At 42.4% G+C, this 27,394-nt stretch overlaps 4 protein-coding genes across 11 annotated transcripts in view; 3 read left to right on the top strand and 1 right to left on the bottom strand.

The window, feature by feature from the left end:
• mctp1a (multiple C2 domains, transmembrane 1a) overlaps nucleotides 1-5,982 on the bottom strand; it is a 455,748-nt gene extending 449,766 nt beyond the window's left edge. For all 7 annotated transcript variants that reach the window (XR_014598230.1, XR_014598231.1, XR_014598232.1 and 4 more), the window contains exon 1: nucleotides 4,928-5,982. Coding sequence is in view for 4 of the 7 variants with exons in the window: in XM_084025756.1 (XP_083881882.1) it covers nucleotides 4,928-5,467 (540 nt within the window). In the remaining 3 variants the exon portion in view is untranslated. The remainder of the gene's footprint in view (nucleotides 1-4,927) is intronic.
• A 109-nt stretch (nucleotides 5,983-6,091) lies between these two features.
• fam81b (family with sequence similarity 81 member B) lies at nucleotides 6,092-16,702 on the top strand. 2 transcript variants are annotated; one of them, XM_084024397.1, is made up of 9 exons: nucleotides 6,092-7,309; nucleotides 7,534-7,568; nucleotides 8,448-8,655; nucleotides 9,579-9,697; nucleotides 11,030-11,159; nucleotides 12,249-12,352; nucleotides 14,022-14,157; nucleotides 15,422-15,623; nucleotides 16,322-16,702. In XM_084024397.1, exons 2-9 carry the CDS (start codon nucleotides 7,534-7,536, stop codon nucleotides 16,441-16,443), a joined length of 1,056 nt encoding a protein of 351 aa, XP_083880523.1. In that variant the 5' UTR covers nucleotides 6,092-7,309; the 3' UTR covers nucleotides 16,444-16,702. The 2 variants fall into 2 exon arrangements, with proteins under 2 accessions (XP_083880523.1, XP_083880522.1); XM_084024396.1 differs by lacking the exons at nucleotides 6,092-7,309; nucleotides 7,534-7,568 and having other exon boundaries at nucleotides 7,980-8,655.
• A 3,298-nt stretch (nucleotides 16,703-20,000) lies between these two features.
• On the top strand, nucleotides 20,001-21,234 carry LOC311023095 (uncharacterized protein). Its single transcript, XM_084024762.1, has 2 exons — nucleotides 20,001-20,057; nucleotides 20,386-21,234. The coding sequence occupies exon 2, from the start codon at nucleotides 20,419-20,421 to the stop codon at nucleotides 21,079-21,081; it is 663 nt and encodes a 220-aa protein (XP_083880888.1). The 5' UTR covers nucleotides 20,001-20,057; nucleotides 20,386-20,418; the 3' UTR covers nucleotides 21,082-21,234.
• Nucleotides 21,235-25,641: 4,407 nt separating this feature from the next.
• Nucleotides 25,642-26,847, top strand: LOC311022984 (uncharacterized protein). Its single transcript, XM_084024615.1, has 2 exons — nucleotides 25,642-25,673; nucleotides 26,001-26,847. Exon 2 carries the CDS (start codon nucleotides 26,033-26,035, stop codon nucleotides 26,693-26,695), a length of 663 nt encoding a protein of 220 aa, XP_083880741.1. The 5' UTR covers nucleotides 25,642-25,673; nucleotides 26,001-26,032; the 3' UTR covers nucleotides 26,696-26,847.
• The last annotated feature ends 547 nt before the right edge of the window (nucleotides 26,848-27,394 follow it).

Here is a 27,394-nt window from a genome sequence, read left to right as displayed (position 1 = left end):
CGCAGGTTGTTTACAGATTTATATGGCCAAGAAATGGCCACATTGGGATGTGTGGGAGGCCGCCACCACCACTACAAGACACTTAATCACAAAGTGAGAGTATAAACCCATCAGCATCCACAAATGGTGTCAGTCATACGTTCACAAATCTGAAAATGTATTTTTTTTTTCTCGCCTTTCTACTTCATAATGCCCAGACAGCTTAGAGGTCAGCATCAATCATGTGCTTGTCAGCGTTACAACCACAAACCCCCCTGGGCTGTAATGAATCCTAATTTAAGATGTCACCAGGACACTTCCAGAACGAGGCCACAAGCTGCTTCCTTGTGGCCGTGATGCTGTTCTGACAACACAACGGCAAACACAAATGAGACACTTATTCCTACAGGACATCAACACATGGCTCATTTTACAGTCGCTGCTTTGTCGAGAGGACAATTACTCAAATCATCCCAAAGTTACAGCATCTGGTATCCAACATGTACTGAGATCTGGAGCCAAAAGCTTGTGAATGAGGCATTGAAGATACCCAAATAACAATTCTACAGTGACTAAATGAATGCCAGATACTGAATCAAATATTTATTAAAACACTTTTAAAAACACTGAGCAATGTACTAGCTCAGTGGTTTAAAAAAAAAGGATAAATGAAACACTTGTCCAGGCCACTTGTTCCAAAATGTAAGTAGTGTATCATCTCCAAAGAATTATCATTCAACCCGGCTGTGAGGCAGTTGAATGAAATACCCATACAACATCTTGTACATCTGAAATATTTAGCATTAGGTTATCAGTGTATAGTGTCCGTGACACAAAAACCCACTTCCCTGGTTCATGAATGTTAAATATGTTTAAAGTACTCCATATGAGCTCAGAAGGAGGTGGAAGGCATGGTTGAGTAGTTCATCTCAGTAATAGCACAAAATACAGACACCGAGATTTCTTTTCTGGAATATATCTTCATTAAAAGAGATGTGATAATTCAGTATGTGTTGCCCGTACTATAGCTAGTTGCATATTAATATGAAAAGTGCAAGTGCTCACAAACCAACACTGTGAACTGTATATTTGCATATCTGCACCATGCATAATGCACTATGTTCATTGCACTATATCCTTTTATATCCATATCTTCATATTTGCACTATGTTCTCTGAGAATATACAACAATTGCTGCTAAACTGCACAAACCGTGAATACATTTTGTTCTTTTGATATGATTATACCTATATTTTTAGTATATATCATATCATATCATATCATATCATATATCATATATCATATCATATCATATCAGATCTCTATTTGAGGTCACTGTGTGAAACTGCAAAATAAGAATGTTATTGCTCAGTGTGACCCGTTTCTACTGTGTGGCAAATAAAGAAATATTGATTCTTGAAACATAGTCACAAGGTTCTCTCCTATGATTAAATATGGGAGACAAAGCCAATGAAGATGAGTGTTTAAAGCAAGTGTTGCTGTAGAAAGAGATGCCAAAGCTTCACTCACCCCTGAGTTATGCCTGAGTTGCCGCCTGTACCTCTTTTTACCCGGGCTTTCCCCGGGTGAACCGTTGCTCCTCCTCGGGTGTTTGGTGACGAACGCGTCCATGATGTGGGGGGAACACGTTTCCACACGAGGCCGAAAAGGGACGGAACGTCCGGCCATATTTGAATTATGTTAAAATACAAAAAAGAAACAATAAAACACCGACTTTCTAACCGGCGTCTGTCGTTATAACATATTTAATCACTCGCAAACTCTCTGTATGAAGTGACAACGCTACGATTCGGTTTGGTATCCCGACCGGTCCTGAACGTCCGTGGTAACCGTGGTAACGCTATGCTAACAGTTAGCCGCTAGCTAGCTCAGCAACTGAACACGGCGGATTTCGCTGGCTTTGTGGAGCCGAGTATCCGTGTGCGTGCTTCTTGCGGTAACGTCGGTACCACCATACAGGTGGTTTAGATGGGGGGGGGGGGGGGGTGTCAGGTGACGGGCCTGTTGGCTAATTAAGCTAATTAATTCAGGTGCATGGTATCTGGGTTACCCTACTTCCTGTCACGAAAATAATGGCGTGCAAAATCCGTTTCCAGACACAATACATTTTTAGAATTGTTTTTTTTCCATTGATTGTTTATCAAATTAAACTTGTATATTTTTTGTTTTATGTATTCCCTTTGTTTTTATTGTTTTAGGGGTGACCTTGTTATAAAGATATTGAATTGACTTGACTTGAGTAACTCATTTAAATTTGGAAAAGCCTTTTCATTCCTATATTATGTGTTAATGCAAAGCCTTCCAGATAGCACATCAGTGATATTAGTTGGCTTGCTTTACAGGCTGATGAAATGACAATTTTTAGTTAGTGAGGTCAAACTCATTTGAGCTGCAATGAACTAAAGGGAGAAAATGGGGATCCAAATGTGGGTTAGAAACCTGTTCTACTCTGGTATTTTTCTGTTAGCTTGTTTGTCCTTTGTTGTTGTCAGATCAGGGCACAGAATAAAGCCGCCCCCAGCACAGTCAGTATAATTTTAGTAGTTTCTAGGAGGTCACATAGGTAATGATAGAAGGGCAACTCTGCCTGAGACTGAAGGTGAGAGCTATCCAGAGTGGGAAATAGATTAGCTCACCTGACTGGAGACAATATGATAGGTGAAGATGAATAATGACCCACTTCAACACTTTTGCTTCATAGCTAATACACATGTTTTAAAAACATATTGAAACCCCGTCGATACAATAAAAGCTTGCAAATAGAAGAAGGGACTAAGAAGGGATGATTCCTACAAAAATATATATATATAAAATGAACAATCGGTGAGACAGAATGAAGAAGAACATGAGAAATAAATTGCCCATACTAACCTCCGTCTCAAAGTGAAATACAGACTAATAATAGATAACAGGACACAATATGACATATTTTATATTATTTGAAAATTCATAAATCATCGAGACAAGTGAAATATGGAGTGTGCAAAGGAGAATGAATGTAATATCAGTACGACTCTGTCATTTTCTATTTCAGCGGGTGCTTTCTTCACTCTCGGCTGCAGAAATGCACACACATTAAAGCAAAAGTTTAATGTGCTTATTGTTTTTCTCTGTCGATAATGAAATGACTTCCAGGACTTGGCATTAATCCCTTCCACCACTTACTTTCCAAATAAAACTGAAATGTTTGCTTATTATGTTCCATATATATTCTTATTTAATTCATGAAATAGTGGCTTGGAGCTTTATGCGCTCATTTTAGAAATGAGAAGTTGTAATCACTCAACTTTTGATGGATTTGTGGACAACTGCAAAATTGTGGTTTTAAGATTTTATCCTTGCTGGGTTAGTGAAATATTTTGGAGGCACATAAATGCATCGTCAATAATGCCCATGCAAATAAATGCAATTAATTTGCATGCACAAAAAATGCAAATGCTGTGATGTTTGGTGTTTATTTCACAGACTTCTTTGTAATACCTGCTTTGCCACCAGGTATTCATAAAGCATGCCGAGCCTCTAAGTTATAATCTCATCACTGTTCACTTCACATCATCATCTCTCATCTTATCTCGGTTGACTTCATCTCGTCCCCTCATCGCATTACATCTCACCCTGTTGATCCCATGTCCTCTCATCACCTTTTCTCATTTCTTTTCCTTCTCCTCATTACATAATATATGAAGATCACACTGTTTATATTACATCTGTGACAGTGAGATACACAAAACCTGAGAAGTCACTGTAAGTAGTTTACCACTGAAGTGGAAAATCCAACAAACAGAAGCGTGGCTAATCATGCCAACAACAGGGGGTTGGTTGTTTGCTAATGCATCGTGTTGATCAGACTTTATTTGGCAAAGTGAGATATGACGTAAGTGCTGTGATAAACCAGATCAGTTGCATTGAAGTCATTAACAGTTTCTTTCCTTAACCTCTTCGGCAGCGTGCACTTCGCCGCACTGGAGATTTAATGGATAAGACATCTTTGGCCCTGGTCCTCAATGCTATCTTTCATTGTGAGACAGCGATCTGGATGGTGCACAAAAAAAAGGAGGTCTGGAACACTTCAAGAGTGGTGAGATGAAAGGCTTTGCAACAACTGCTGCCACTGAAACAGAATGCACTCACGAGCACACATACTGTATCTGTATTATTTGTATTAACGGTACTGTTAAATATCAGAACAGCCACTCTGGAATGTCGTGGTTCAATTGGACTATCGGGGTCTAGATGTGACCTTAACGCAAAGTTTTCTCTCAGACATTTATCCTGTAGCTTTATATCCCTTTTATAGGCTACTGTTTCTCCTAGAGCACTGTGACTCAGCATGGTGAGTTATGTGGAAATAACCCTGTCATCAATCTCCAACCCTGCAAACTGCCCACTTTTCATGCAAAGGAACCATATGATGGGCTGTCGAGCGTGAATGGACCCGTTGCAGCCCTCTGTCTGCTGGCAAGGACAGTGTGACAGATGGACTGTGGAGCTAGTGGACAATAGCGTTCTGGAAAGAAAAGGCATGATGTGAGCAAGCAAAAAGGAGGCTGACATCAGAGCAGGAAGCCTCTGTAGAAATCCTCTCATTATAATAACCCAGACAGGATGACATAGGGGGAATGTGATGGTGACGTGATAACAAACCAAGCAGCTTGTAAGCGTGGTCTTGGTGATGATCACATCCATCGGTTGTAGTGATATGGCCCATACAGCAATACAAGCTGCAGGACAGTAAAGAAAGCAGCGTACTGGTAAATCGATGAGCGCATCACATGATCTGGGCAGCGAGCACGTCGCAGCAGCAACCCACCATCATCAAACTTAGTTAATTTGCAGGGCAATGTAGCCCAAGCTGCCTCCTTTACGGACAGCATCATAGGAACAGATCATCTGCCAGAGGTTTTACCGTGCGTCTTTTTTTACTCACAGAATCACTCGCGTTTTTACGCAGCAGCTCCTCGTCTCGCACCAGCGCGGCCGGGTCCACCACCAGCTTCTCGAAGCACGCCGAGCCGAGAGAGGAGCTCTTCTGCTGGTACACGATCAGCTGGGACACGGCGAGTTTGGGGCTCCCGTGCGCCGTCAGCTCGGGTTTGCTCCCCGTGGCCCCAGAAGCTGCGCCCAGGTGATGAAGGGGCGTCCCGTCGCCGCTGGTGCCGGGGACCGCGTCACCTCCATGGGACTTCTTACCTCCGTCAAAAGACGCCGGCGGCGGAGTGGAGGACAGGTTGGGCTGAGATGACGAAAACACCCGGTCCAGCTGTTTCTTTTTCCTCTTGAACATCCACAACCCCGACTCCTTCTTGCTGCCCTCCGCGCCTCCGGCCCCGCGACGCTCCGATCCCAGTTTAGGACTCAGCCAAGGCTTGGTTTTCTCCTGGAAATTCTTCCACATCCTCCGCTGGTAGGACAGAGACTCCTGCCCCTTGGCTCCCGCGCTCTCGTTCTTGGATGGTTTCTGCTCCATGGTGCCTGTGCAGCAGCCGGCCAGCCTGAGCACACACTGAATGGTGTGGAAGGATGTCACACAGTTTGGGCTGCTGCCGCTCGGGAGCACTTTCACTGATGATCAGCTCAGAGCGCCAAGAAGGAGACGCGCGGTGGCGATGAGGAGGAAGGGGGTGCTAGTCTCCGGCGGACCTTGCAGAATGCCCATGCAGCATGTAGATGTAATCACGGGATGTGCTTGCTAAACGGCAAGCGTCTGATTCGGAAGCTTATATCAGCTGCTCAGTGGTGACGTTGGAGCACATGCAGTGACTTCTGTTCTGCGAGACTAAAAAAATGTTGGGTTAATGCTCCCGCTTTGTGTCCCCGCTCTGTCCACTGTGCTTCACGAGGCTTTAGCCAACTTCCCCATTAATTGTTACATCGGAATTAAGCTGCACCGCGCCTCCCTCTGGCCAACCATGTCACTTGACTGGATGTAATCTGTATGCTGGTGCTTGCGTAACGCAGCCACACGATGCCTCGTGGAGATGTTTGTAATTCAACTTCGGGTCCTCTGTCAGGCCATCTGATTGTGCCTGGGGATGTTCACCCTCTATATTCACTGTTTCAATGCAGTGGCCGTGGTGAATCTAAACCTTGTTCTCCATTAAATATAAATATACATGTATGAATCTGTATGTATGTGTGCTTCCTGTCTAATAGGTCAGCCTTCAGTGAACATTATCAGCAGGCCTGCCGTGCTGGTGTTGTGCATATAATAATAACTCATTACGTCTTCCCCTCTGGTCCTTCCACCAGCGCTGGTCTGTTCCATCCCCCTGGTCAACACTGTGCCCCAAAATCACCTGAACAAGCACACAATTACAAGATCATCATCTCACACGTGGAAGAGGTCACATGGATGATGACCTTTATCTGCAAACAGGGCTGAAAATCTACTTCTTAAGGGAAGAGAGGAAACAGAGTGACTTGTATGATGCTTGCATTGACATTTAATCATGTGAGATACTTTTGGTGATACTTGAGCGACGATGAAGTTGTGCTGATAACGCTTCCTGTTGCGAGCTCTTGGTCTCAACCCTCGAATAATGACAAAATGATAATCAGCCTGCAGCATTGACCACAACACTTCATCTTTAAATCTAATATTTTCCTGACATATAGATGTGTCTTTGAGTAAACAGGATGTATATTAAAAAGGTGAAATTAGAATCCAATAACGAGTTTTATTAAGGATTACTTTGGTAGATATCACATCCATCCTACAAAAATCACTTAAATTACAACCAGGAGGCCACCGGCAGCAACAGAGTGCACTGCCCTGAAGCATTTTCTCTGTTAAGTAAATGGAAATGTGAGCATGTGAGCCAAAGAAAATTCCTTCCAGCTTCCACGGGCTTTTGTGGATAACTGATGAGTCTGCAGTGAGCAGGCCTTTCTTCTTAATGATGCTGGCCCCGTTGATAAGAGACTGATCCATGTGTGGATGTGCATGCACACACACCTGCTAACAGACAGTGACACTGAATAACTACCATCCAGGGACTGCAGCTGCATGTAATTCAGTGCACTGCTGGAACATCACGCTGGATGATAATGTAGGTCAGATCGTGGTTTTTAATGAAATATATTAAGGCAATTTCCCCAGTGTTGAGTCATCCCCCTCATAATTCATTCACTCAGAGAAAAGCTTCATGTTATGTGTTGTTTCATGGAGAAAACAATGCATCAATGCTCCCATTACTGTGTTGAGAAATTCACAGTGGCAGGCAGGCACACCCCACTCATGGAGATCACAGTTACCAAGTGACAACACAAACATGTAAACTCAAGAAGAAAAGAAGAAAAGCACAGGCCTGTGAGTATTCTGAAATATAAGGGAATGAAAACGATTGCATTATTTATTGTTGATTAAAAACGGGAACATATCAATATGGTTAATATCTCATTATGGCCAGACTATAAATATACATGATAATGCATTCAACAAAGCAGTAAGGTTGACAGAGCAAATTAGAAACATATGAGTAGAAAACTACAGTTTATTTCATAACAATGTGTAATACATGTTTTTCTTTTTAGATGAGAAGAATGTCACACAATCAGAACCCCACCAGGTAACTTTTACTAATACTAATGTATTTGTGGATGTATTTTGTTTCTATTTCTATTTAATTGTACATTAACATCAATACAAACCCAACACAGAGCATCTGCTCCTCTACAGAAGAAGACTTCATCTGTAACCTTAAGTTTCTTCATATAGACGTGTCTTTAAGTAAACAGGATGTATATTAAAATGTGAGATTAGAATCCGATAACGAGTTCTGTCATAGGGATTACTTTGGTCCTATAAAAATCACTGTAATTACAACCAGGAGGCCACCGGCAGCAACAGAGTGCACTGCCCTGAAGCATTTTCTCTGTTAAGTAAATGGAAATGTGAGCATGTGAGTCATGTGTGCATTAATGTACAGTATATTACAATTCTAATGCTACTGTGAAACTACATTTTTATCTATTTTAACCATCAGAACTGCATCAATACTTATTCCATTTTAAAATTAAAAGGTAGACAAGTTGTATTTTCTCCCACTGATGGGCTGTAAATACAGTTGGGACCCACAAGCAACCATTCTAACGCCGCTGTGAATCACATTGATCAAATTAATCCTTAATCCACGGCAGCATCAGACAGAGTGACACAGCACGCACGGGGACATTAAGTCAGTGAGAGATCTAGTTTGAGGATGACCTGAGGGTATGAAAACTAGAGCACGTCATCTCATCTTCATTCTGTTTCTGGGGAGATTAATGCATCTTTGACTTCTTTGAAAATATTTTTTTATTCCTGAATGTATGCCTGTGCCTCCCGGGCAAGACGTATTTTCATGATTGCAACACATCAGTATGAGTCTCTATTTTACGTTGGATATAATGTTAGATATTCTACCTTTAATGCTCACAGCCTGGCCTTTCTGTTTCTGGTTACTAAGGCCTGGTGTCTTGGAGGGAGGTCGGAGCAGGCAGGAGAGGAGGCTGGCGGCGCTGCTGGAACCGGCTTCCAGGATCAAAGAGGAGGTGGCAGCAGGTCTGCAGTCCGCCCGGGGCTCCGTCCGGGTGGAGGCTCTGTCCCAGAAGCTGCTGGAGAATCACATACTGAACATCACACGCATTGTCACGCAGCTCAGCATGGACATACAGGTATACACGTGTGTAGATGGTAGAGGTGTTGTTATATGGAAATGTACTAACACATTTAACTGGTGTATTGTTACCATTGTCGCCTAAAATATCTTCTTATAATGTGGATCAAGTCATTATGCATCTGTGTGGATTATCTTTTCCCTCCACCCTTCTAGCCCTCTTTACTCACTCTCTCTCATCTGCTTTCCTCTCTTCTCATCTCTTTTGATGTGCAGGACACACACACACACACACCCAGACACACACACACCCAGACACCCAGACACACACACACACACACACACACACACACACACACACACACACACACACACACACACACACACACACACACACAGCTGATTTGATTACACCTGATAGAATGGTGCAGCGCCTGAGCAAAGCTTGCCGGACGCCTCATCAACATCAGCTTCGTGGACATTTTGTCTGTATAAGCTAAAAACTACTGATGTCACAGTGGTGAAATAAATACTGCCAAATACTAACAAATGAGCGTTACGGCAGACGTCATCTTTGACAGAGCAGAACATCACAGTTTGACAACACCTCATAGAAACATAGCACAGAATGGAAGAATTCATTAGTGCATACCAAATGGCCCATTTACATGATTACAGACTGTCAGTATCTGAAATAATACATGAATAACTGAGCGCTAATGACGCAGTAATGAGCTAAGGCGTTAATATGCTGGTGGATTAAATGACGGTGGTGAGATTTCTGGCTGTTTTCGGTTGTCTTCAGCACACTGTTTTGACAGAAAAGTTATACTATTTTCTTTCGTCATTCTTAGTTTTCTGCCAGGGTCCAAACTGAATATTTTTTAAAACATAATACTTTATTTGTATATTTCGGCATTTGTATTTAATTGAATTCCTTTAACATAAAACAGACAAATATGCCGTCTTTGTTCTGAGCAGTTCTTGGAGAGAAAGATCACCCAAAGGGACTCCATCATCTCTGGAACCACAACGGCTGTTCAAAGCCTGGAGCAGAAGAACACGGCTGGCATTGGAGACCTGAGAGGACGAGTAGCCAGGTATCTGCACGTTTAGGTACAAACAAACAATGTAATGACTATTATTTTATAATTTGAAGTGTAGAATTAGACCCAGGTCTGGTGCACAAGTGACTGATGATCTTTTCCTTGCTTTGATCCCTATTTTCTCTTCTCTAATGAGGTGTAATTGTATAGCCTGCATCCTGTCTGGCCGCTCTTCACAGTCTGACAACTTCCAATCCGTCATGATCCCTCTGACTCTCCCACACACACGCATTCATTATCCCCGTTCACCAGAGAGAAGTTTCCAGGTTCTAGTTGCTGATTAACACTTGTTCATTATTTGGTGTCCGTCTTATTCGATTGCTGAAGAAGACGGGCTCCCATCATTGCATCAGGATTGCTGTTTTTTGCTGTGTGGCCACCTAGGCTGAATGATTTTGAACATCCCTGGCAATCAACGGTCAATACACCTGAGATATATTATTTCTCACCCGACAGAAGATGCATGTTATTTAGTGAACATCTTATTTCTCAGCAGGCCTGCCAGCTCCATGGCGTTTTAAGAGGTCAGTGGTGAGATGGGATATTACCCATTACTCAACAAACGACTGATTGATGGTACGATAAAAGCTGCAGGAAAAACATCACCTCCTCAACCTAATGACCTCTTGTGCATTTGTCATAAATAATCAAGTAAGTTGAGGGCCAGCGGTTTGAAAGCGCTGTAGTGGCCTGCAGGGAAATAACCCTTATTTCACACAAGACATCTCTTTAATAAGCAGCTAGCTACGATGGTTGAGCTTGCATTGTATTTCACAAATATTATATTGGCATACATACGCACACAGATGGGGAGGGAGGCTATTTGCTGGCTTAAATGAAGCACGGGAAGGGAGCGATATTGCAATGCCGATAATAAGGGTCAGTACAGTTTATGTTTATTACAAAAAGCAAACGGAGTGTATGCTCCCGGCAAGATGCGAGGCTGTAAAAGAGTTTCACAACCTGCTGAGTGTGTTTGGTGATAAATCTATTCAATTATTTAGTTATTTGAGTGGCATGTTTTGCCAGTGGTTTAATAGGTGATACATCAACGGGTGCAAACGTGTATCCACTGGAGCATTCAAAGGACAAAAGATCACTGCTTAGGATGCAGCGAAGCCTTCTTCTGGCTTCCATTAGTAGTCATGGAAAGCATTGATAAGGAAAGCTGTCTGATTCTTCCACAAAGTATGTCTACCCTCTGTGTGTGCTTCAAAATAGCGCCGCCTCCCTGTCGTCTCCGGTCTTTCCTGACTTCACACCTTTGCTCAACTCCCACCATCCTCACTCAGTGGCTCCTCTCTGCTTCCTCACCTATTATGTCAGGTGTGATGCCTGCATCGCCAAGCTGAGCGCTGACGTGAGCTCCGGGGAGCGACGGATAATTAGACTTCAGCGGGAGGCGGCAGAGCTCAGGTCAGCCGTGGACAAACGGCTCAAAGTGATGGAAGTCAAGGTGAGAGAAGGTCTGTGGAATCTAACAAAGACATTCATTCCTCAGGAAATGTTGTTGGAGACATTCATGATTATTCCTAATAACTTTGATAATCTCCCAACTTTTCCTCGAGTGCAACTATGAAGTTGACATTTGCATTTTTGAGTGAAATGTCATTACATTTTGGTTGTGCTTTATTGATCCCTTAACTTTTCATCTTGTGCCACCATCTGGTCAAAATTACTAAATACTTTGGATTATGACCAAATATATGCCAAATAGGATCTGTACGTGTAAGCATGCTAACACGATAAACCAAGAACAATATGTTAAAAATGATACCTGTTAAACTGTACTTATATTTCTTAAATGATGCTGTATTACACTAAGTAGCAAAATACAACCCTAACCTGTGTCTTAACTCAGGCATACACGCACTCACACACACATATAGTGTTTGAATAATCCAAGTTACGGAAAAATGTTCTCCTTTGTGAATGTATTCAGGATTACAACATACACGAGTAGACTGTTTACCACAGAGAGCACGGCTGGCTGCTTGGAAGGTGAGCTGCAGCTTAATGATGCTGAGCGAGACTGGCCTTATCAAGTCAAGTCAGGAGCCCAACCCCAAACACCCAGAGAAGTAATGAGATGTGAAATTGGTCCAAACGGGGATGTGTGGTCTCTCCGTGTGCAGCTTTTACTGTTCCTTGCGGTCAACGTTGTTTGACAAGATAAATTGAATTAAAAAACACATTAAAACACTGAATCCGGACACATATGTTATGTGCTATAATACACTATAATATCACTTTACTAAATCCTCAACTGCCCTCAACGACATACGCTCATGCCGCACTGCGTTATGCTGGTGGCACAGGGGGCTAAATCATGATGATGGCAGTACATTAGCTGCGGCGCGGTGGTCAAGCATGTGCCATAAAGATAATTGAAAATGCCTGTAAAGTGGGTCACGGCTCTTTCTCCCGGTTCTGACTGGCCACAGGAGTGGTGCAGTAAACTGCAGAGGGTAAAGGTCACGTCACGGAGCCGGCACCACAGAATGCTCAGGCGTCATGTGACAGCAGCGTGTTTTCCTTTTACCAGCTTCATCAGGACCTGTGGAAGGCCGAGGCCTTGTCAGAGCATCCCCAGGGACAAAAGACCTCCATGGATGATCTGCAAGCACAAGTTAAACTCCTGGGAGTCAGGTAAGGCCATTCATTAAAGAGGAGGCACAAAACACCTTAAAATAATAATAAGTATGCATGTATTAGTCTGATTTCTTCTTATGTTTCCTGTCATGGACTGAATTCGGTGCTTCTGGACATCAAAAGTGATTTGAAATAAAAGTGCTAATGATTCATACAAGATGCCAACTTCAACATGTACATAAACATCTTTTTTCCACACTTATTGGCTTAGTCTTCCTGTCTTTATAAACATGAGCTTGCTATGTATTCTTTTACTACTTATTTTTTCTGTAGACTTTAATTTCTTTAAGACTAATCTGTAATTGAGCGTGATGCTTGTGACTAATTTGCCTTTAAGCAACGCCCCGTGAGTGATTTATGTTCCCTATTTCATTCTTCATAAAATGCCCTATGGGTTACTATTTTGCTCATCAAATAATATTCCCTGGCAGTCCTAACTCTACAGCTATTGATGCTCGAGGCAGAGAAAACCTGGTAGTTAGTTTTAATCACTAATCCATCTAATAAATAAACTAAATTGACAGCAATATGCAAAGTGAACCACATCGTTTTTTACCATGCTGGAAACAGAAACAGAGGGGCATGAATGATGAATATGCTCTATTTATTAATGCTGTAGATCTGTAATGGAAACCAGGTCACTCATCATGTAAAAATAGATGAAAAGCAACACTTTTGTGTTTCAGAGCCAAGTAAAAAAAATACTATACCAATATTATATCTTCCATCTTCCAATCCAGGGTGGATGTTTGTTTATTCTCACTGTAAACCTGCCTTGTTTCACTTTGAAGCATGTTTCAGAGGGTCCTTCATCAACCCTCCGTCCACAGAGGGCTAGATTCTGCATCCTCCTGGCTTTTTGTTCAAAGTTCAAAGTCAAACCGTATCAGCTCTCCGACCTGATTTAAGATTTAATGAGGGACGAAAGAATGGGATGAAAGAATCCAACATTCTCAAAGTTACAGACAAGACAACGACGGTATTAAATGGAGGCACACTGACAAGCAGATTCGCAACCAAATCAGCTGTCCTGTTGTCTGGAGCACAGCCGTCTACATTAGCCAGATTAGCCCGCCAGCACGGAGTTACAAATGAGGTTTCTCTGTAGCCACAGACCTAAGGAGAATTTGTAGCCAGAGGATTCTGATTCAGTCAAACACACAAATAAAGTCCTGGCATTTACCCTCATTGATTTTCTCATTTTGGACAAATCCTTTTGAATTCTGGCGAAAGAAGGTCAACTGAATTGAAGTGTCTTGTATTGTGGTACAATAAAAGCCCACACAGTATTTCATGTGTCCAGCTTTCATCCGAGACATTTTAACATCGTCCAAAAAAGGGTCCGTGTGAGTAATGTTGGCTTCATACAGCTGTGTAAATGGCAACCCAGTCCAATATTACAGAGCGAGGGGGGGATTTGCTCTCTAAGTGTTCATGCAGCATCGTTCCACCACAAGAACACACGTTTGTGTGTCTATGCACTCAACCACACAGCGACAGTGCTCTGCCTGCTTAGGCTGGCATCAGCCACCATCAACAAGGAGGTACCAAAGCATCGGTTATGGAAGCTGACACATTGTTATCCCCGATGCCAGAGGCACCAGGCAGTGCCAAGGAGAAGCTGTGCTGCATTTTCCTCTTCTCTCTGCTTGTGACGGCTTTGCAGGATGTCGGGTGAGCTGAAGGAAGCCAAGGAGCAGACAGATTCGCTGAGGAAGTGGACCGAACACAAGCTCAACAGTTTAGGCCAGACTCGTACGGAGAGCAGCCAGCGGCTCCGCACACAGCTGCAGGACGAGATGGTACCGCCGCACTGATCCACATTTTAATGCAATTATGTCCACAATAATCACACTTTCTGTGTATTCTGTCTCCTATACTGTCCTTCAAATCCATGCTCATGCATCCACTGTGACAGGATCTACAATAGATTTTGTGTGGTTTTCATATGTGCTGAGATGAGCAGTGACTCAGCAGAAGAAGAAAAAATACTTCACTTTGAAAAATGATACTCGACGGGGACAGATGGTTAGAAAGAGAAAGATAGAGAGAGATGTCCAAGGGGCCATGAGACATTTTCAGCATTCATATATCATGATTAAATTAACCACAGCGACGGTAATGTAATTACACACTGAAGCCTCAGTTATGCTTTCAGCAAGGATGGTTGTTTGGGCGTGAGGGTTTTCTTCTAGGCGTACAGACATTCTTAAAGATCCTCAGTGTTCTCGTAAAATCTTCCTCCACAAACAGTTCATTGATTGCACTCTGACCTGAGAACTCAGACTGTCTGTCCGATCAGCCAGTTTACCACGATGGGTTTCCACAGGGGGTCTATTCCTACTCCATTGCTGTTTAGATAACATCATTTTCATAAGTATAGAGAATACCCATGCCTCCACATTGACTTTCCATCCATTAAAACGTGAACACTCACATTACTCTTGCTGAGTCCGACAAATGAGTCTGGCAAATATTGAGGAATGTGGATTTACGGGCGACTGTTATTCAAGATTGATAATGAACTGAATTGGACGAAAAAAATTAAAAGCCAGGCTTCTTCCAACCACAAGGCTAACGTGCACTGAACCTTCATGTCTGTCCTCGAGACATCCGGTATTGTCTTGCTGCTGTTAAAGCCTAACATAATGCATTAGCTGGACAGCCTTGCAGTCAAGAAGAAATAGCCATCTCACGTCAGTGATTTACAAAGCTTTCAATCTACCTCGCATCTCTTCTGTCATTTAAATTTGACTACAGTTCACCATCCAGGTACTACTTTCCCTCACGTATGCACTCATGTTAGCAGAACTGGGTTTCTATAGTAGCTTTTAAATAAAATTAACCGAAAACTGCCCTCAAACTAGAGCCTTGCTTTCCCCTTGGATATATTTTAAAACTGTATTATCTGATGTTTTCAATGAATGTTTCTCGTTCTCAGGTCCTTCTTAGAAAAAGAGATCTTAATCTCAATGAGACAGCCTGATAACTGTCACAAGTAAAACTATCAAATGTTCAGGACATGGTCACATGTGGTTCAAACTGCCTTGTGTGTTTTGCATGCAGTTAGAGGCAGAGTCTAGATCAGCCGAGTGGCTGCGTGCTCTGAGGGCCCGTGTGGAGAAGCTCGAGGCCCAGCGGGATCAGACAGACGGCAATCGGGCAGATCGGCTGAAAAGCTCTGAAATCAAACTCGGTAAACGAATGGCCTCCGTGGAGAGCAGCCTTCACCGGCAGCTGCAGCTGCTCAAACAAGAACACCACAAAGGTGGGCGACCGCTGTCTGTAACCTGCTGTCGTCAGTGAGCAAACACACACACATATATGATGCATATACATCTAGGGGGGGGAAATGCACATACAAGCTTAGTTATATCAAATAAAATAGAGTTAGAAATTGAAGGGATCTGATTCCACTAATAAATAACTGTTCTCTCTCTCTCTCAGCCACCACAGCTACTCCATGTAGTTACCTCGAAGCTGATAAGTCATAGGATTACACAACCATCCATCCAGCCCAGTCTTTCTGTAAACCTCAGCTCTTATTAAAGTTCAGACAAATAGAAAACAGGCAAAGCCTTCCTCCAGTGAATAAGAGCAGGGAGTAAAACTGCTCTGTGAATCATTGTTCAGCCACCGCTGTCAGTGCGGAGAGGGCCATCCTCCCATCCATCACTCTATTTTAAAGTGTAGGATGAAGAGATGGGCTGATTGCATTAGAGGAGAGAAAAGCAATACATAATTGACAAGTGTCATAAATATTCCTGGCAAGACGTCAGAAAGTGAAGGAGAGATTTAATATCCCATCGTACAATAAAGTTTATGCCTCCGCCTCACAGACACAGGATATTACTTCTTAGAGTGAATCCTATATTGTTCTTAACCACACAATGAAGTCATGACCGCTGATAATAAGGGACCACAGGCAGTTTGGTCCTCTGTACAGCCTGCGTCTCTTTTGAACAGGGTTCCTGTCCGTGCACGATGCCATTGAGTCCCTGAGGCAGATAGGTGACATCAAATCCCGCCTCGGCAAGGAGAAGCTTCAGAAGGATATCAGGCACCTCTGCAACCAGGTGGCTCCGTGACTTGGAACACATGGAAAACATGTCATATTGTGAGTCTTTGAGGATCACATAGAGGAGACTGAAACCTATTTAGACCTATCTTACATTTTATTGGAGCCCCAGAACCGGTGCTTCATCCAGATCCACATTTATTCTACTGAGCATACATTCTTAAAATGCTGTTTGCCCATTGCTCTAACCCCCCATTTAATTTTGTGCAATTAAGGAGATTAATTGTCTACCATTTACTTTAAAACACAAGAGTCAGCTGTAATTTTTGCATTTGTCTATCTTGCTCTTGTTGTTATTGTGAGGATAGTCAGCTTTTAAATGTTTAATAATATGTTCTTACACACACACTCACATTTTAATCTAAATATATATTGTATACATAAATATGCGTGCGTGTGAGCTTTTTGTGTATGTTTACTATTTGGACAGGAGTTTTAAGAGGGTTTTTTCCCTCGTGGAGTTACAATAGTGGTAATAGGATATTTTTTCCATTATAGCATGGTCTGTATCCTACTGTTTAAAAAAGAAAACATTACTAATATAGCCTAGATGAGCAATTGGCTGTTATCACTGGCTCTGAATGTGAGCACGCTGACTGATCCTGGAATCAACGCCAACACTGCTACCGGGACGCAAAATGCCGAAACCCGGGATCGAACCAGGGACCTTTAGATCTTCAGTCTAACGCTCTCCCAACTGAGCTATTTCGGCTGCTCTTCTCACCGCTAAGCTTCTTTAGATTAAATACGTGAGCAGCTGTAGACGTGACTGAGAGGTAAACAGTGTTGTTGGTCGCAGCATAAACAACTTGCTCACGTTATCCGACGAAGTTGACGAGTTAGATTTACGCATTGAAACATTAGAAATGTTGTCGCTTCAAGCAATACAAACAACATTTGTTTTTAACAACAATGTATCCAAAAACGCTGTGGTGACGTGAAAGGGAAAGAGACCCATCGTACGCTAACGTTCACCAAACGCCAATCAGTTAGCAAAGTGATGCTAACTGATGCTAACTGTTGAACGTAGTGCAGCGTTTCACGGTAGCAACGAAAGAGTCACATTTCTCTCAGGATTAGGAAGAAAACAAGAGAAAAACAGAGCTAAAAGAGAGTTACTATTGGACTCACATTCGCCAGGTGGACTGAAACACGGCTCCGAACGAAGGGTAAGGTTGTTCCATACATGCTTGAACGCGTATAAGCAAATGTTTTGGAAACAGATTCGACATATCGATTTAAAAGGTGAAGATATGCACCGGTTGGCAACTTGTTCCCTGCTGCCCTCCAGTGGTCAAAATCAGTTACTGCAGCGAACAGAGGTTGCAGGGTGAATTGGTTTCCATTAGCATTGCATACTTTGTAATGTGTTATTGAATAAAGGAAATATCTATATAATATAAATGAAAATAAATGTGAATCCCTAAGTATTGGAATACAGATGAATCAAGCTTTTAAACAACGTTATAAGTTTAAATGGGATACAGAGATTATAGAATATTTAGGTATTTCTATTAGTACAAATTTGGATGAACTATATAAAAACAACTACTGCACCCTGGTAAGAAAGATAAGGCAGGATTTAAATAGGTGGAAATTAATACCAGATGGGATACTTAGTAGAGTGGAAACGATTAAAATGATGATACTTCCGCAACTTCTTTTCTTATTTCAAGCACTACCTCTTATTCTACCAGAAACCTGCTTTAATACTTGGAATAAAATAATTGCTAATTTTATTTGGAATAATAAAAAACACAGAGTTAAATTTAAAATACTAACTCAACATAAAGACGAAGGAGGGCTAGGCCTCCCGAATATACAAAATTATTATTATGCAACACAAATTGTAACAATAATGAAATGGTTGAAAGATGACACAGAGATAAAGTGGATAAATATAGAGAACGAGTTAACAACCGGGTCAATTGGAACATTGCCTTTTTTAAGGAAAGAGAGCCAAAAACAACAGCTTCATCTATTCTGTATAGGAAATACTGTAAGGAATTGGAGACGACTGTGCAAAAAACTTAAAATACAGAGTGAGAATGTAGAACTCAGAGAAATGAGGCATGACCCGGACTTTATACCAAATCGAAGTGATAAGATTTTACAATCTTGGGCTGGTAAGGGATTATTTTTATTTTCACAATTTCTCACTGAAAATATAATAAACACATATGAAGCCATGGCTTGTATGGTCTGGAGCAAAAACATTTTTTTAAATATTTACAGGTAAGGAGTTACATTAAGAAAAATTCAGAAGAAGAAAAAAAGGGAAATGAGTTATTGCAATATTTGGTAGAAAACCGAAATAAAGGTAGGATGAAACTTTCATGTATATACAAAATATTGCAAAAATTAACAATTGTGGAAAGTAAAGTAAAAGAAAAATGGGAAAAAGAGTTATCCATAAATATCACAGAGGAAGCCTGGAGAGAATCTTTGAAGGAAAACTTTGAAATCACACAGTCAAAACATTGGAGAGAGTTTGCATGGAAAATAAATCTGAGATTTTTCATTACTCCACATATCACTGGAAGGATCTCTTCTGTAACAGGATCTGGTTGTTGGAGAGGATGTGGGGAAAGTAAAGCAAATCATATGCATATTTTTTTTACATGTCCGGTAATAAAGTCTTACCGGGAAGAGGTAGAGAAAGCTATTAAAGACATTCTTGACATTAAGGAATCCCTGACATTAGACAATTGGCTGGGTATCAACATGCACCATAAGACAAAATTAAAGGAGCGAAAGGTCTTTAATATTTTGCGCCTAACCGCACTGAAGCAGCTGACCAGGATATGGAAACAAACCAAAACACCAGAATTACACCTGTGGTATGAAACAATACAACAAGTATTTGAAATGGAGAGGCTTACACTTGTGGCTAATGGCAACTTGGAGAGGTGGAATAGAGAATATTTGGGATACATTGACAAGGTGACGAAGTACTTTGATAGTCTGGTGTAGGACAGATGTTGTGTACATGATGCATTCACACACGCCACATGTACGCACATACACGCACGCACACATACACCATCACATTCACACACCATCATTACTGCGTTTTTGTTTGTGGTTGTTTGTTTGTTTGTTGTTGTTTGTTTTTTTGTTTTTGTTGTTGTTTTGTTTATGTTTTTGTTTATGTTGTGTCACAATGTATGTGTTTTCCTTTATTGTTAAATGGTATAAAAATTTAAATAAAAAAAATAAAAAAAAGAATAAAGGAAATATCCTGTGTGATAATAGCTGATAAAAAACAGACACGAAAATACACAAAAAATAACTGGATGTGTACTTTAGATACATTTTAGACGTGTATATATTATTTATTGATGCATTTAGAGATATTTTAAAGCTTTAACCACTTTTCCAATTTTGCCTTGAGAGACATTGCAAATGACAAAACACAGTCGTGGCCCGTACGGGGATCGAACCCGCGACCTTGGCGTTATTAGCACCACGCTCTAACCAACTGAGCTAACCGGCCATGAGGGGCTGACCTGGCATCTCAAAGTGATCTTACATATGAAATCGTCATACGTCAGGGTGAAACTTACTAAACAGAAAGTAAAACTTACTGAAGTTTCAGTCAGAGAAAGCGACTTCTCATCGACGGTAAGCTCTGAATGTTGTCACCTTGAAATGCTTTATTTTACCAGTTTTATTAAGTCAACGAAATAATGAGCCGTGAGTCTTGAAACAGTATGTAATAGAGATGTAATAGATTGTGTATTATTTGATGGATATGTGCTCTTCTGACACACACGGACCGCAGCTGCTGGTTATATAAGCCTCCATGTAGGCCAGGGCGCTGCCCAGTGCATGTTATGAAATCAATACATTGCATATTAAGACACAATAAGCTAACCAAACCTTTAGTAGAAGTGACACCTCTTAAATCTGCCATAACATGATGCTGACCTCTGTGTTCATTTCCCCACAGAACTACAGATCTTTTCCACATTCCTCCATCAGGATGTCAGTGCAGTTCTCTGGATGGGAGGTGGTTGATGACGGGGCTTCGTTTTCTGGTGTGGAGCTGCAGGCGTCCCAGAAACCCCAAAACCGGGGCGTCTACTCCATGTTCCACGGAACCACCGTCGCCAACGCACGGCTCATCATTGCCAGTGGGTTTAAACAGTCGTCTGGTGGTATGCTGGGAGCGGGCGTGTATGTCAGTCGTGATATAAACAAGGCGTCTAATTATCCCCGATCAAGTAACACCTCAGACCGCGTGGTCCTCAAGGTGCATGTGCGCGTGGGCCGCGTTAAGCGCATCGACCAGGACAACCATCCCATGCAGAAGACCTGGCATGCAAATGGCTACGACACTGCATGGGTGCCCCCCAAGTGTGGCCTCAAAGCCGTGCGCAGCGGGCTGGAGGAGGATTGTGTGTTTGACCCCAAGAGAGTGACGGTGGTGGGCATCGCAAAAGCACCGGACTCCGCCAAAGAAAAGGAACTTCAAGAGCTTCTAGCAAAAAACTCCAAAATACCTGGAAGAACACGTGCAGATGTGTGTCCCCGGTGTAAGAGAAAGACCCAGCAGGGTTCTCAACACGTCAAGCAACAGTGCTGGGCGTGTGGGCAGAACATCTGCATTCTCATGTCCAAGCATTTCTGTCCAGCCAAACCCTGACAGGGGTGAGGGAAGAAGACAGATTTTAAAAGAATGACTTTTTTTCCTGTCTTGACGGTGGACATCAGTTATTTTTTGTCATGTAAATTTTGAAAAAAAAAATATGTGACTTAAACGACAGCTCAAAAGGAAATAAATGTCATTGCTATATTATCAGTCTTCGTGTGTGATATGATTCCATATTTGGTGAAGAGACTCAGAGAATGTCCAATAAAGGTTTCATTCATTCATTCATTCATCCATATGTTACATCTGGATAGGCCTACATGAACAAAACCAGTTGCTGCACAGTGAAACTGGAGCTTTTGGCAGCATCTTGGGGGACAGTGCCTCTTCCCCAGTTGATAATCTAACCTCCTCCTTCTAATTCAGAGGTGAAACCCCTATTACACATATAGAATTGTGTTGCTTATTAAACCTGGCCAATTGTAATATGTAGTGCAGCCTTTAGTGTCATGTATAAAAGTACTTTCTAATGATGTATACAATCCTAAACCATTAAACTAATAATTGTTGACAGACTCATATATTTATAGAACATACTTTGATTATATAATGGAATCACAATTTCAGGACATACGATTAAATAAATAGTTAGATTTATATTTGCTTATTATAGGTTGTATTCATGTAAATATGTATTTTCGGATATTTACATTTTTGGAAGAAAAGTGTTGGGGTAGTAGCAGGAGCAGATTTGGTTATCAACGGCAAATTATTAGTGTCAATATGATTATCGATATTAATAATTATATGTAATATATTATCATGATATAATCATGAATAAACGGGGCACCACCCTGGGATCAGGGAAAAGATAACCTAAAACTGTATTCAGTCTCAATATAAAAGGTTTTATACTCACATGCCAACCATCGTGATCATTGGCATAGAAGTACAAAACCAATCGAACAATTAAAAAGGCGTTAAATTCGAGCACTAGCCTTCACAACCTGCTGTTATCCAGTGACATATACACAACAAGCACAAGAAACCGCTAGTTATAATATAATAAGATTGATTAAAATCAGTAATAATGATCACAATCAATAACACTGCAATTAACAAAGCCTTATTACCTAACTACCTAACACACAAAGCTAAGCTAAACAAAGGAAGAGACACACGTGGAGTGTGTGTGTGTGTGTGTGTGTGTGTGCGTGTGTGTGTGTGCGTGTGTGTGTGTGTGGAGAGAGAGAAAGAGAAAGAGATGGCGAGAGAGAGAGAGAGATGGCCGGGCGCGACCACCAGATGGAGCTATTCCCCACAGTGTTCAGGGGCGGAGCCACTGACGTCCGATAGAATCGAGAGAGAGAGAGAGAGAGAGAGAGAGAGAGAGAGAGAGAGAGAGAGAGAGAGAGTGAGCGAGAGATGGCCAGGTACAGCCACCAGATGGAGCTATGTCCTTAGCGTCCGGATACGGAAACAGCTGGCGTAGGATACGTGTGGGGGCGGTGTATGTGTGTGCACATGTGTGTTAGCCAGAACAAAGAGGGAGAGAATGCGCGCGTAATACACAAAGGATCAGTAAGCTATTACCATCACACGGGAGCCCGCGAATGAACTGGCGTTCGTTCGGCGGGACCCCGGTCATTTAACTGATGGTAGATCACTTACTGAGCTTGTGAATGTGTCCGAGGTTGGACACACATTGTTACCGAAATGAAACCCAGCGGCGTGGGTGCACAATCCGCATTCAAATACAACGACACAGAAAGCAACGGACTCGGCGGTCCGTGATCAAAACTTAAAACACATTAACGAGAATTACAAGCATATCCTACACTATCAAACTTATGTCTCTGCCCAGACTGATAGCCTCTTACTGGTGTCGTTGCATAGGCTGCGAGTCCGTCCCGGCGATGGCGGGCGGTGGCGGTAGTTCGTGAGTCCCCGGCGTCAGCGGGGGAAGTGATGAGTCGGCTAAGTCCAGACAAGAGCGGGGCGTGTTTCCTCTCGTTGATCAAGCTTGAATAAAGAAAACAGTTCGTGTTTCTTCCTTCTGCGGGCAATAAAATAATCGCGGCTTGGCGATTTGGTCAGCTGACTTCAGACAGGAGCTGGTAGCTGGAATGCAGGAACCGGTTTTGTTCCTCTTCTGCAGGCGAACACAGAGAATCGCGCGGTTGTGGCGATCTCTCAGGATCCAAAAATGAGTAAAAGAAAAGGGGGCGAGTCGCGGAAAACGGGGAAAAACAGTCTGTCGCTCGTCCAGCGAGATCGGGGAGAAGACTTGCATCCAGGCCCGGCCCTAACCAATCTGGAGCCCTAGGCAAGATTTTAGGTGGCGCCCCCCTTGCATCGGCAGTGTAGTGTATATACTCACAAGAAACTAATAATGCAAGTACACCCTTTCAAAGATCAAAACCATGTAACATGGAACAAAACACATGGTTGCCATGGCAACCGTAAAAAAAACCACGGAACAAAACACATGGTTGCCAGGGCAACCGTAAAAAAACCACGGAACAAAACACATGGTTGCCATGGCAACCGTAAAAAAACCACGGAACAAAACACATGGTTGCCATGGCAACCGTAAAAAAACACGGTACAAAACACATGGTTGCCATGGCAACCGTAAAAAAAACACGGAACAAAACACATGGTTGCCAAATGTTAGCTAACCAGAAGGCAATAAAAATGTAAACAAATGTAAACACCTGCTTTAAAGATCTAATACAAATGTCCCTGAGGAATGTAAGGTGGGAGTACTGTAATTACGTTACATTATTACTGTCCATAACAACTTAGCCCCCTCCACAATATTAACTGACGTTAAAACAGTTAACTAACATTAGCTATTTATTGATTAGCAATTAGCGAATCATGTAACGTTATCCTAATGCTAAAAAGCCAGGTGTCTATCTGTAACAGATAAATAATTTCATGTAACGTTACCTCTGTCTTTTTCTCGTTTCTCCTCCTCTTCTTTTCTTTTTTTTCTTCCCTGGGCACCGGACAGTTTTGGCCGTTTTGACATCTTGTGTTGATTTTTTGATGTGGTGACGTCCAAAAAGAATCATGATAGGCTACGGGAAGGGAGGGGGCGCACCGTGGTGGAGGGGGGGGGGGGGTTGTAATGTTGTTACAAATATTATTTCTATTTAATAGGCTTTGCTTTGCATTTTAATTAACGTGGGATTATTTATTGTACCAACTTTTTTTTTTTTTTTTTTTACCATTTGTGGCACTGGCGTGGTGCCCCCGATGGACGGCGCCCTTAGCATTTGCCTATACGGCCTATGCCACGGGCCGGCCCTGCTTGCATCGCATGAATCCTCCATTTTTTGAGGGACTAGTTTCTCAGCAGCAGCGGAATTTTACTTTGCTCCGTCGGACTCAAAACTCTAAGACGCGCCGCCCGAAATACTGCCCGTAAATAGGCAATCGAACCGGGACGAATTGTCGGGACTCATGCCCTCAGACCTGGGTGAAAAGCGATTGGACCTCACGCAAACACCGGGCAGCCCACGGCCACGCGAACCCACAATTACGCACCGCGAACCCGAACCTCTGCCCCGCCCGTAGACCCGTAAACCCTCGGACGCGTTGCGGGGGATTCCCTCCTGGCACCACCAGTCTCCGTTTGTTCGGTCCCGGTTCTCAGCTCCAGCGGGGGCTATCTCGGTCTCCACAGACGCTCGTTCACGTTCTGCCCTTTGAGCATCCCTCTCGTGCGATTCTTCCTCTGTATATTCAGGCTCGTACAGGTACGGTTGGGTTGGGGTGGAAAAAAACTCCTCATCAGAGTCTTCGAAAGTTTCAGTATATTCTCCAAAAGTGTCCATTTCTGTGAGATTGACGAAACTAGCACTGCAGGCTACTCTGCGTCTGTAGCAATGACAGCAGGTAAACAAACTATTATAGAACCGGTAACTTCTAAGTGCTAGGTGATATCACTCCGCCGCTGCCATAGCCTACTAGGAAGTATGACACGCTGCTGCTGCTGAGACATAAATCCTTAAAAATGCAAGGTTGGTTTTATTTCAAACATTCTATCAACACATATGTACATCGATAGTCTGCCGTTACAATGGATTTGCATCGGGTGCACTGTGGAGTGGGCAAGACTGTTTTTAATGCCATGCTAGCTAAGAACCGTTGACTTGCGCTAGCCATAGCATAAGCGAACTCGGCAACTAGAAGAACTGAATGAAATTTCTTGAAAATGTCTCCAGACGTCTCGAACACACCGGCTCACTTGGAAAATAGGTCTTATGTCCAAAATTCTGAACTATCCCTTTAATGGAGATATCAATAATGTAAACACCAAGAATGCCAGTGGGAGTGTCCTCAGTGTCCAGTCGATATTTCATTCATAGCTTTTTTTTTTTGAGATACAAGACACAATAAATGATTGGTTGACAAAAAAAACAAAAAGGTAACGTGGCCCGTACGGGGATCGAACCCGCGACCTTGGCGTTATTAGCACCACGCTCTAACCAACTGAGCTAACCGGCCATGAGGGGCTAGCTTTGCATCCTAAAGTGATCTTACGTATGAAATCGTCACACGTCAGAGTGAAATTTACTAAACAGAAAGTAAAACTCACTGAAGTTTCAGTCAGAGAAAGCGACTTCTCATCGACGGTAAGCTCTGAATGTTGTCACCTTGAAATGCTTTATTTTACCAGTTTTATTAAGTCAACGAAATAATGAGCAGTGAGTCTTGAAACAGTAAGAGAGTGAGAGTGTTATTGTGTATTATTTGATACTTTTCTGACACACACAGACCGCAGCTGCTGGTTATATAAGCCTCCATGTAGGCCAGGGCGCTGCCCAGTGCCTGTTATGAAATCAATACATTGCATATTAAGACACAATAAGCTAACCAAACCTTTAGTAGAAGTTACGCCTCTTAAATCTGACCACGTAACACATAACATGATGCTGACCTCTGTGTTCATTTCCCCACAGAACTACAGATTTTTCCACATTCCTCCATCAGGATGTCAGTGCAGTTCTCTGGCTGGGAGGTGGTTGATGACGGGGCTTCGTTTGCTGGTGTGGAGCTGCAGGCGTCCCAGAAACCCCAAAACCGGGGCGTCTACTCCATGTTCCACGGAACCAGCGTTGCCAACGCACAGCTCATCATTGCCAGTGGGTTTAAACAGTCATCTGGTGGTATGCTGGGAGCGGGCGTGTATGTCAGTCGTGATATAAAAAAGGCGTCTCATTATCCCCTATTGAGTTTACCTTCAAACCGCGTGGTCCTCAAGGTGCATGTGCGCGTGGGCCGCGTTAAGCGCATCGACCAGGACAACCATCCCATGCAGATGACCTGGCATGCAAATGGCTACGACACTGCATGGGTGCCCCCCAAGTGTGGCCTCAAAGCCGTGCGCAGCGGCCTAGAGGAGGATTGTGTGTTTGACCCCAAGAGAGTGACGGTGGTGGGCATCGCAAAAGCACCAGACTCCGCCAAAGAAAAGGAACTTCAAGAGCTTCTAGCAAAAAACTCCAAAAGACGTGGAAGAACACGTGCAGATGTGTGTCCCCAGTGTAAGAGAAAGACCCAGCAGGGTTCTCCGCATGTCAAGCAACAGTGTTGGGCGTGTGGGCAGAACATCTGCATTCTCATGTCCAAGCATTTCTGTCCAGCCAAACCCTGACAGGGGTGAGGGAAGAAGACAGATTTAAAAAGAGTGACTTTTTTTCCTGGCTTGACGGTGGACATCAGTTATTTTGTGTCATGTAAATTTTGAAAAAAAAAAATGTGACTTAAATGACGGATCAAAAGGAAATAAATGTCATTGCTATATTATCAGTCTTCGTGTGTGATATGATTCCATATTTGGTGAAGAGACTCAGAGAATGTCCAATAAAGGTTTCATTCATTCATTAGATGCAAGTTATAACTGGATACATGAACAAAACCAGTTGCTGCACAGTGAAACTGGAGCTTTTGGCAGCATCTTGGGGGACAGTGCCTCTTCCCCAGTTGATAATCTAACCTCCTCCTTCTAATTCAGAGGTGAAACCCCTATTACATATATAAAATTGTGTTGCTTATTAAACCTGGACAATTGTAATGTAGTGCAGCCTATAGTGTCATGTATAAAAGTACTTTCTAATGATGTATACAATCCTAGGCCATTAAACTAATAATTGTTGACAGATTCATATATTTATAGAACATACTTTAATTATATAATGGAATCACATTTTCAGGACATAAGATTAAATAAATAGGAAGATTTATATTTGCTTATTATATTCATGTAAATATGTATTTTCGAATATTTACATTTTTGGAAGAAAAAAAGTATGGGATGAAATCATTTTGGGGACATCCTGTTGAAGATATCTGT

This window comes from Eutrigla gurnardus (assembly GCF_963514095.1).
Source record: "Eutrigla gurnardus genome assembly, chromosome: 13".
NCBI classification, from domain to species: domain Eukaryota; kingdom Metazoa; phylum Chordata; class Actinopteri; order Perciformes; family Triglidae; genus Eutrigla; species Eutrigla gurnardus.
Note: the sequence above shows the minus strand (reverse complement) of the source record. Positions and strands in the feature narration are given on the sequence as shown.